Consider the following 11,037-nt stretch of genomic DNA (forward strand, 5'->3'; position numbering starts at 1 on the left):
TTTTGTTCAGTGTATAGTTTAGTTTAGCTCCTTTTATCTAAACTGCAATCTTTAAGACCGCTACAAGTGGAAATTAAAAGCCTGCAGACGACTCACAAATTTATCTAAGTGAAATGTAATGATCTTACCTGATTTTAAAAGTCTTGACGAGCAAAAAAACTGTCCAGTGATTAAAAGATGAGTAAAAGTATTAATGCGCTGCCCAATACTCTGCACTCTTCCACAACTTTTACAATTATAAAATAAATTGGGCCAAAAGGAGTTAAAAATGTTGAAAAAGGCGATTAAATATTAAAGCAACCTATAGAGAGAAAATTTACCACATATATTGTGTTTATGTCGTATATTGTTTTGTTTTCGTAAACAGAAGTTTTCAGCGTATATAAATGCTCTTTCAGCTATATGAAACCGTGTTTGAACAAAAGCGTACGTGATAAATTTCAAAGCTCTTGCCGGCTAATTGTGAAACAACAACATTTCACATTTTTAATTTGTTTCGACCACTGCCAAGAACGAAGCATGTCAATAAAGATATAATTGAAGGTGGGTGATCAAAGATTTTTTTTATTTTAACTAACCCGCCTTATAAATTCATTTATCAAAACTGCATCATTCAGTGAAGATGGCAGGGATCGATGTGTTATTACATTCTAAAATACATCTGGTCATGTTTTACATAGCCTGGGAACAGGCTTCCCAATGGGGCACAGGGAACCCCACTTTCCCCCCTAAGCTCGAGACGAGCTCGGCTTTCTGTTCGATTTTTTTTTTTGGCACGCCCCCGCTCGAGGGATAATTAAGGTATAGTTTTTGAAGTTCTCAGTCCTGAAAACGGGTATCCTTGTCGCTCCCTTTTGTCATTATGGTCCCGGTGTGGTTAGCCTGCGAACAGGGGTGTACATACATTCACATATTATGTGAATGTTTATATCTATAGAGAAATTGTATTTTATGTGAATGTAATAATCTGTGATTACTACATTTCACTGATATACAGAACGGAACACTCGCCGATGATTGACAAGCTAAGCAATCTGCGGGGTGCTCGTGGGCGGCATTTGCGATTCTCAGAGATGCGTGCAGGCTTTCCGCTCCATTTTGCCCCGCCGGCCGAGCGCTCTCCAGAAAGCCTGTTCGCAGGCTACGGTGTGGTATTTAGATAGGGTCAGGTTCCTTTGAACAGTACATCTTTTTGTTAATGAAATGAGCCTGAATCGACCTAGGCACACGTCCACAACTAAATTACAAACATATTGATAACGAGGTGGCTTCCTCTGTGAGCCTGCTGGCTTCTTGGAGGTCTCCTTGCCCTGCCACAATATTAATGCTTTGTAATTTTTAATTCTAAAGTGGCTAATAAAATGATGATGTTGATGATGATTGTTGTTGTTGAATTAATATATTATAATTATTGTTTTTCAATATTTTCCAGCAGTTACTGAGCAGAATAACAAAACTGCTTGGTCGAACTTCCTGTTTGCGGAGTTCTGGATATTGCAACACAACCGATTGCAATGCCATTTTTCCTTTCCTCGCGATGAAAATAACAATTTTTCCTTCATTTTTCTACCAGTAACAGAACTAATCCCTAAAATTAAAGGCAATGCAATTTGTCGTAACATTCTTCTTTAAAGTTGATTGGTTTCGGAATAAAGCTACACCAATTTATCTGGTAACAATTTGGTTTGATATGTAATAATTATTGTTCCAGAACTTGACGTTTAATACGATGCATTTTTGACAGGCATAACTTTCCAATATTTGAAATTCCCTTTTTTGAATAAAAATTTATAACCCCCTTTTCGGTAATTTCCTTATTTATTCCTTTTAACATCCTTCATTGGTTTCTAACATTTTTATGTCCGTTCTGAGTCAAGAAATTGAATATGGCGGATTCCAGGCGATGGCCGCCACGGCTTTGCACGTCATATGGCTTCCTACTCCATAATGATGTAATCATTTCTTGCAATGAAACTCTACAAAATAAAGAATCACTTCTGGAACCACTTTATACTTTCAAGTTTCATTATCGTAGCTTCAATTCTTTTGAATGTACGGAAGAATCGGAATCCTTCCGTTCTCCCGATTATAAGGCTAAAATAGCTCCGTCTTAGAAAAACGCTTTTAACAACTACAACAACAACCACTTAATTTTACCTGAAAAATGGAAATATTTACGGCATAAAATAAATTAACTTAAATATTCAAAAAAACTACTCAGAAACATTTCTGGACCCACCATGTATTTTCAAGCTTCTTCAAGGCAAGGAAAGAAATTGTGTATAGAGGATGCTCCCTCCGAAAAGAGAGATTGGAAAAAACATTCTAGTGCTCGAACCACAGCGAAAAAAATCATGACGAAATTTTTTATAAAAGAAAAATTTATTGAAAAGAGAGTTATAAACTTGATATCACTGTTGTAATTATTGAAGTCGCACTGTAACTACCTTGTCACCAAAGTAAGAAGTTATGTGGGATAAAAGAAAGTTATTTGAAAAGTTGGAAAGATGCAGTAAAATAAGTAAACTACTTTTGAAACCTAGTCTTAAGATGGGCCGTCTTTGCTCACCTGTTAACTAGCTTGCTTCTGTGTTTAAGACTAGGTCACGTGACTTAAAAAACGGAAAAACGTTTTGAACTCAAATGAGGAAAATCTTTAAACACGTGTATTTTTATGATTATAAAAGAAGATTGATCATTATAATGGGATTATTACCCTGGGTACCACAGGATGTTTCTCGCGTGCGGCGGATTACTGACCGACGCCGGAAAGCGCACAAGAAAAAAACCCTGCAACCAGGGCATGGGATCATAAAAACACAAACAATATACCACAGGCAATAAGCAAAGTGCCTTCAAATTTGTGAGAGAGCTACAAGCTATGGTAAATTTAAAATGCACGTAAGTTATCATTTGTGGTTTCATCCACAAGGTAACTGTAGTCGCAAACGCTCAATCACACGTACTCCATCTTGCAGTACACACATTTAATATTGTAGGTAGATACGGTAACTGAAAATAACATAATTACAAACACAGAAATGAGCATAAAATAACTTACAACGAACGACATGAGGAAAACGACAAAGCGAAATAAACAAGAAACTTACAAAGACGAATGTGACGACAGGAAAAACCAAAGACGAACCGTGAACTAGAACTTGAAACAGTAGACTCGAAATAAACCGTAAACTAGATACTCGACTCAATACTCGCAAACAAACACTGACTGAATAAATTACACGCAACAGAATATATACCGATATGCAAATAAAAGTAACATGTACAGAAATAGACTAAAACAAAGGAAACTAATTAACGCAAAAACTAACACGAAGCTATGAAACTAAAAACTCAACGAAAAGAAATTATTACACTAAAACCTAAACGAAAAGAAGATTCTGACGCCTACAGTAACTTTTAAAGTCATTTCAGTGAAAACCTTGACGAGAACTGACATACGGTGTGCGAAACAAGTTTAAAGTGTATCCTTACTCAACTGTACGTAAATGTGATTAAGCTTCGGTGCAAACGAAGTATGATTATACAATGAGATAATTTAGTAATAAAGAAAAAGCTTTGACGTATTTCCAATAGCAATTCTCGGATCAATTTAGGTTTCTGGGAAGGGACTGCTCTCCTACCCCTCCCCAAACCTAACCCATTAACCCTTACTTATCGCTTTGGGCAAAATGTTAGGTTTAGGGGGGAGGAATAGGAGAGCAATTTCCAACAGAAACTAAATTGTTAATCCCAATTCTCGAATGCTTTAAATGGATAAAAAATTGTTTGCCTGAAGGAGTGTAGTTAGTAACTATGTATGCACAAAAGTGAAGAAGAAAAGCCGATCAGTCGTCATCATCGATGAAAACTGATGTCTATTCATCCGTTTTCATAATGATGACCTTCATTAACTTTATTCCAAGGCGCTCATGTTTGGTTCCTTTGTAAACCTCCAGTGCAAGGCCTTGGCTGACCATCAGTTGCTTACTGTACTCGACGGAATTAGTATAGCCTTTGCCATGCGCAGTGAAGCACGAGCCCCATGGCTGATCCAGCTTGAAAGTGAAGACGAACTGATCTGGATAAGGGCTGTCCCGTGGAATAAGTGAAGTCCTTATGTTAAAATATTTCCGGGAAGTCATGGTTTCTCCAGACATCGCCTGCATCCCAGTGCAAGGAGCAGCTCTATAGTAGTTTTCTTGGTCAACCGCTTCAAATCCGATAAAATTTGTTCCATCTGACAAGCCACAATAGGGATCGCTGTCTTCTTGTTGTCCGATGCTGGCGTCAACAGCTACTGTTATCTCAACGGTCAGCGGAGTGTTGTCTGCCAAGACACCAGCAGCCACCAAAGGAACTCTTAAAAGACGTTCGTCGTGTACTGAGCCTGCAGTGAACGTCATCTGGTCAGTTGTCGTGGACCGAGCACTATTAATGTGTGATGCATTGGCCTCCAGCCATGATGGCGTCATGACGTATTTTTTAAATGGCACCTGTCAATAACAAATAAAGATGCTGTAATGCTTCTCTTTCTGGACAAAACGTTAGTCATTTGCAGGTTACCTTCCAGTATTTTGCCATGTGCTGTGCATCTGAGAGTAAATTGTAGTGCTCGAGAACAATTAAAGCACCAAGAACTAAACTGGGTAAGAGGGCGGTATGCTGGGGGCGCATTTTCGATCCGGTGTCCAGTGTAGTACCCAATTTGGCAATTTTGCCTCCTCAACCCAAGAGAGTGTGTTGAGGTAACAGAATAATGAATAAATCCGGGTTTACACGGACGATTTTTATGTGACAAATATATTTGATCGTTTAGATGACACAACAATAATTTGTCAGCTGTTCAAAGTTTAGCGCGCCAGTAATGACCTTGGACAGCAGTGATACGCACAGAGATATGCGCTCACAGTGCTCAGTGGGAGTTTGGGAGATTGGGGACGAGGAGCAAAGTAAAATTAGTACAGGTGTGAAAGTAGTTCTAGGATACAAACCTTGACAGGGTAATCACTGTAGACGTGGTCCTTTTTCAGCACATAATCCCAGGGGTGCGTGTGTCGATCAGCATCGTTCAGCTCACACAGCAAGTCTCCAATGAGGAAATTGATGCTTTTACAGCGCTGATCCTTAGAGCATTGGATGTAGCACATACCAATATTCTTCACATTTTCTGATGAAATCACGTGACCTTTGAGATAACGTCCCCATATAGAGACGGTGGATTTGTCTTTTTGGCATTGTTTGGTTGAATGGACCACAACGAGCGACGACATCAACAATGGCAGCCAAAACATTTCTGAAATAAGTAAAAAAAGTCGTTGTGAGGATATATTGGCAGTAAAACTTTTATAGGAAATTTGATAGGAAGGCGTCTCGGGTGTCAACTATGTCATACTGATGTCGAGAGGCAGAAGACAGTCGGAACTGGTGTAATGTAGCCTACTGAAGAAGTCCCGTTACAACACAGCTGCCACTCATTAACTCAACAAAAAAACACAAAAGATCTCACTTTCCTTGACTTTTCACGAAGAAGAAAACAGTTTTCACGGACCATAATATAGCTAAGAACGGGCCATGTTTCCTTTTATTCTAAGAAAGTTGATGTTTGTCACTGACTTCTGTACTTTAATGCCTTAAAGCATTGACGTTCAAAAGTCAGTAACAAACATGAACTTACTTCGAGTATGTCATCTCCTCGGTTGACTACAACTACTCAATTTTTAAACATGACTGTTTGCTTTTATTTTGCAAAACACGAATTTTATATGCTACAATAAGACGACCGTTCCGCAACAATCATTATTGAAAACTGCAGCACCCTTTCCCCGACTTTAACTAGCTTTTCTTGTTGTCGCATTTTCCAAATACTTTTTATGTTTGGCAGTACGCCAAAATACGTTTTCTGAAATTCTGGTTTGAGGGTTGCCCTATAAGTATTCTATTTGTGTCAGACCAAAATTAATAAGATAAGAGCCAAAGTAAATTAATTGTTCAGTATATAGTTTAGTTTAGCTTCTTTTATCTTAATACTTCCGATATTTCCGATCGCTACTGACAGGTTGAAATTGAAAGTCAGACGACTAAAAAAATTACTTATGTAAAATTAAATGAACTTACCTGATTTTAAAGTCTTGACAAGCAAAAAAACTGTCCAGTGGTATAAAGATGAGTAAAAGGTGTTAATGCGCTGCCCAATACTCTGCAATTTTCCACAACTTTTACAATTATGAAGTAAATTGGACCAAAAGGAGTTAAAAATGTTGAAAGAGGCGATTAAATATTAAAGCAACCTATATAGAGACAATTTACTTCATACATTGTGTTATGGCATATATTGTTTTGTTTTCGTAAACAGAAACTTCTAGCATACGTAAATGCTCTTTCAGCTTTATAAAAGCGGTTTTGAATAAAGGCAAAAGGTAAACGAAGCTCTTGCAGACTAATTGTGAAACAACATTTCAAATTTTTAATTTGTTTCGACCACTGCCAAGAACGCAGCATGTCAATAAAGACATAATTAAGGTTGGTGATCAAAGATTTTTTAAAATTAAATCAACCTGCCTTCTAACTGCATCATTCAGTGAAGCTGGTAGGGGTTAATGTGTCATTACAATATACAGCAGCCTCGTCCCCAGGCCATACCGCGCTATGCGAGTAAGCGGAGGAGGACTGGAACCGAGCGAACTTCCCCGACAAGCTTGGCGGGTGACGTCACATCCACATTTGCCGGGGACGACTGGGGACGAGGCTGAATATACAGTACATCTGCTCATGTTTTTTTCATAGACTGGCAACCTGCGTCGCAGCCGGACGTGTCACAAAACCCAAAGGCTCCCCAGTGGGGAACATGGCACTCAACTTTTCCCCCTAAGCTCGAGGCGATCACTGCTTTCTGTTCGTTTGTTTTTTTCCGGCTCTCCCCGTTGCTAGCTTGCTTTGCAGACGAACTAACTCCGCCGAGCTTTTGTGACACATCCGGCTGCGACCCGTTGCGGGATAATAAAGGTATAGTTTTTTAAGTTATCAGTCCTTACAATGTATATCCTTGTGACCTTGTCGCCCCTTTTCGGCATTATGGTCCCAGTAGGGTAATTAGATAGGGCCAGGTTTCTTTGAACTGTAAATTTTGGGTTTTTTGTTAATGAAAAAAGTTTGAATTGACCTTGCGCACATCCACAACTAAATTTAAAAAATCTTGATAACCGAGGTGGCCTCCTCCATAATCCTGGTAGTTTCTTAAGCTTGGAGGTCTCCTCGCCCTACCATAATGTTAACGCTATGTAATTTGTAATTCTAACGTGGCTAATAAAATGAAGATGATGATTATGATGGTGATGAAAATTCTTCTCGTATCATTGTATAATTACTGTTTTCCAATATTTTTCAGCAGTTACTGAGCAGAATAACAAAACCGCTTGGTCGAGCTTCCTGTTCGCGGATTTCCCGATATTACAACATTGCATACAACACAACTGATTTCAATGCCAATTTTCCCTCTCCTTGCGAGGATGCAAGGAAGTTTTTTCTTTAATTTTCTTTCAGTAATATGCATTTGTCGAAACATTCCAGAAATTGACGTTACCATGACAACAATATTTTGACAGGCGTAACTTTCCAATATTTGAAATTCCCTTTTTTAAATGAAAAATAAGTATAGCCGCCCTTTCGATAACTTTTTTTATTTAATCATTTGAGCATCCTTTCATTGGGTTTTAATAACTTTTGAGTTCGTTTTGGTGGATTTCTTTCATCACGAAAAAGTGAAGCAATTCAAAATGGTGGCTCCACCATTTTGAATTCCTTTACTTTGTCTTAATGAAAGAAATCCACCAAAACGAACTCAAAAAATTGTTAAAACCAATATGCATGGCTTCCCACGTCATAACCATTTCTTGTAGTGGGACTCTTAGTAAAGAAACGCTTCTATGCACAATTTTAAGTTCACTGTCGTAGCTTTAATTCTCTTGGAGTTTCGGAGAGGGTGGGGGTGGGGCGGAATCCTTTCTACTACCTTCTGAATAGGGTTAAACATAAATGAACGCTTTTCTGTGAGGCAAGGAAACAAATCATGCATAGACGATGCTATCACCGAAAAAATTCTTCAGTTTCCGGACTTGAAAGATTAGAGAAAGCATTCTATTGCTCGAACCACTACGAAAACAATTATGACGAAAATTTTAATAAAAGATAAAGTGAAACGAGCGTTATAGACTTGATATCACTGTTGTAAATATGGAAGCACTGTAAAGACATTGTCGCAAAGGTAAGTGGTTATATGAGATAAAAGAAAGTTCCTTGAAAGTTGGAACGTCGAAGTAAAATAAAACCACTTTGAAACCTAGTCTCAAGCGTGGACCGACTTTGGTCACCTGTTAACTAGCTTGCTTCCGTGTTTTAAAAATTGGTCACGTGTCTTGAAAAACGGAAAAACGTTTTTAACCCAAGTGGGGAAAATCTTTAATCTCGTGTCTTTTTATAATCATTGCATCCATAAAATAGCCAAAGTAGCTACAAAGAAGTTAGTTATTATAAATTGAACTGTGTTCGTGCAGCGAGATACATCACCTACATCTGAAAGCTTAACCAGTAGGGTGTTATATATCGAACATTAATAATTGAGTTGTTGCCCGTTTGTTAATGGAATTGTATTCACAAAATAACAATTTGAACATCACGAAATGTTTATGTGCAATCTTTCAGGGCTTTCAACCGAATATGCTATGCTTGTCGCCTATAACATTCAAAAGCCTAACTAAATTAAATTAAATTAAATTAAAGAATTATTGCAATATCTTTGAGTTCATGTTAAACATCATTAGCAGAAATGAGTCAAATAAAAGATAATAAGTGCAGTGAAAAGAGCACCGTCATGACTGTGTTATGAATCTAATGGGCATAAATAATTTAGTTTCATACGCCGTGTTTATTTTCTAACTTTGATGGGAACACGAATAACAGGAAGTATTATCACAATCTTTCGTGAAGTAAGTTGCAGTAAAAGCCCGCGAGTATAAGAACCTAATTTATAAGAACCTGTCAGCTAAAATTTGCCAGTTAGACACTCTTTTATAAGAACCTCTTTAGCCTATAATTTGAAAATAGGTTTTTATTTTCTAGAATCGATAAAAAATGTTTATTTTTAGGGAAATAAGATAAGTCAACATTTTAGATCCTCTTAAATAAACCTAGGTGGAGTCTTATCACTGCAGTTGCAATGTAAGTGCCAATGTTGAAATCATAAAATGTTATTATTGATACAATCATATAAATACAAATAAAATAGCTGGAAAATTTCATATAAGGAAAATGATGAATTCCTTTAAAATTCTATTAGCAACAATGTCAATGAGAACCTAAATAGTCTAAATTTGCGCTAATTACCATTTATGTAATTAAGAACCTGTTTAGGCTAACTTGAGAATAAAAGCAAGCTCTTACTCGCGGATTTTTACTGTATCTTGAAAACTTCAATGGGCTTTTCATCAAAAGGCATATGTATACATTCGCCTAATATTTCCGAAGATAGTTTATTTACAATACAGTCTTTCTGAAGTAAATTAAAACTCCAAACATAATGAATCTTCTAATGCTTTTTTGTCATTTGGGCATAAACAACATAAATAAATAATTTCCTAATGGATTTGTATCTTCTAAAGAGATGGAAACCCGAAGACAGGAAGTCAAGATTGCTTTCTTGGATTTTTGTTTTCATTGTTATGAAGGACTCTTAGCCAAATTGGCAAGTACAAAATTTCTGTATTTGGTAATTCACTGATCTATCGGAGAAAAGGCGATTAATTACTAGCCTAAAATGTATACGTTTGGGACGCCCTTAAAAGCGAAACGCGATTTTGAGACCTTTTAAATATACACGTTTGACTCGTCCAATCAGTAAACAGTCATGAATCTATTTACGTATAAAGTGCAATTATAAAATGCGTCAATAATGTTTTGCTTGAGGCAGACAATTTGTTGGTGGCAAACAAGGAACAACATTAATTGCTGATACACTGCCTGACCGTTTAAACCGCGGAAAAAGCATCACGCAGAAAATAGCGAGGTATGTAAAACTTCAGTTTGTTCATTTTTATACTTAAAATTGTAGTAATAAACCGACATTTTTTATTTCCTTTTTTGCTAACCTTTTGGGAATTTTTTAGTGTGGGCTAAATATCGTCTTTCAAACTTGGTTGAACGTAAATGAAAAGGCAACCCATACGCCAGATGTCACACGAATTTACCAAATGATTAATACAACAACTTTAGTATATATGAGTAAAATTAATTGAAATAAGCTCGATCATCAATTCTATGATCTAAAGTATGAAATGTTTCTGTCCTGCATGGGTTTCTATTATCGTCGTGTAAAATAAACATCAATTTATTTATTTGAGACGACAAAAACAAGCATATAGGTAAATTAAATTATAAACAATATCTAGGTCATAGTCAGGAGGGATACCCAATGTGTGTTAAATTCATAGTCGAAAACGTTCGGTTTTCTGCTGTTATTTAATATACCTTCCTAAAACATTCGTAAATAGTTTTCATGTCGCACCCACTTATATGACTTCCAAACAGTGCAACCGATTCGAGAAGTGGTTGTTTTGGCAGATTTTGGAGCGAGCCTTTAACTTTTTACAGTTCAAAAGAAGAAAATGTGGCTAACAGCATTTCGTTGCCATTTCAAAAATTGGCAGCTCAAATTCATTTCGCTTTTTAAGGGTCGCGCTAGGTTAGAAATCGTATATTTTTGCTCGCAGAAATGCTGAAAGGTTGGCAAACATCAACATCGATTTTGCAGTCACTGGCTTCCTGTACGCTTACGGCCGAATTTTAATTGCTTCTGTTTGTTTTATAATAATAATAAAAACAATCTTTAGAGAGGAAGTGCCCGTCACGTAAATACGTGGTTTTCAGGGAGGTCCTCCATGGAAATAAAAAAAGTATTAAAATCTAAAAAGAAGTACAAATGTCACAGATCTAAAATATAAAAATTCAACGACGAGATGTCAAGCAAACGATGGCATGAAACGA

The 11,037-nt window shown here is 37.0% G+C and overlaps 1 protein-coding gene across 1 annotated transcript; it reads right to left on the reverse strand.

Moving 5' to 3' along the window:
* Window positions 1-3,785: 3,785 nt before the first annotated feature.
* LOC144662232 (uncharacterized) lies at window positions 3,786-6,210 on the reverse strand. Its single transcript, XM_078523000.1, has 3 exons — window positions 6,118-6,210; window positions 4,995-5,296; window positions 3,786-4,496 (listed from the first exon to the last, which is right to left on the reverse strand). Exons 2-3 carry the CDS (start codon window positions 5,292-5,294, stop codon window positions 3,879-3,881), a joined length of 918 nt encoding a protein of 305 aa, XP_078379126.1. The 5' UTR covers window positions 5,295-5,296; window positions 6,118-6,210; the 3' UTR covers window positions 3,786-3,878.
* Window positions 6,211-11,037: the final 4,827 nt, after the last annotated feature.

This window comes from Oculina patagonica, chromosome 8 (assembly GCF_052425735.1).
Source record: "Oculina patagonica isolate OP01 chromosome 8, crgOcupat, whole genome shotgun sequence".
Lineage (NCBI taxonomy): Eukaryota > Metazoa > Cnidaria > Anthozoa > Scleractinia > Oculinidae > Oculina > Oculina patagonica.

Excerpts from the sequence above, each read along its gene's own strand:
- LOC144662232 (XM_078523000.1), bottom strand. The coding sequence starts at position 5,294 with ATGTTTTGGCTGCCATTGTTGATGTCGTCGCTCGTTGTGGTCCATTCA. Across the intron at positions 4,497-4,994 it reads ACAGTGATTACCCTGTCAAG|GTGCCATTTAAAAAATACGT; the intron begins GTTTGTATCCTA and ends TGTTATTGACAG.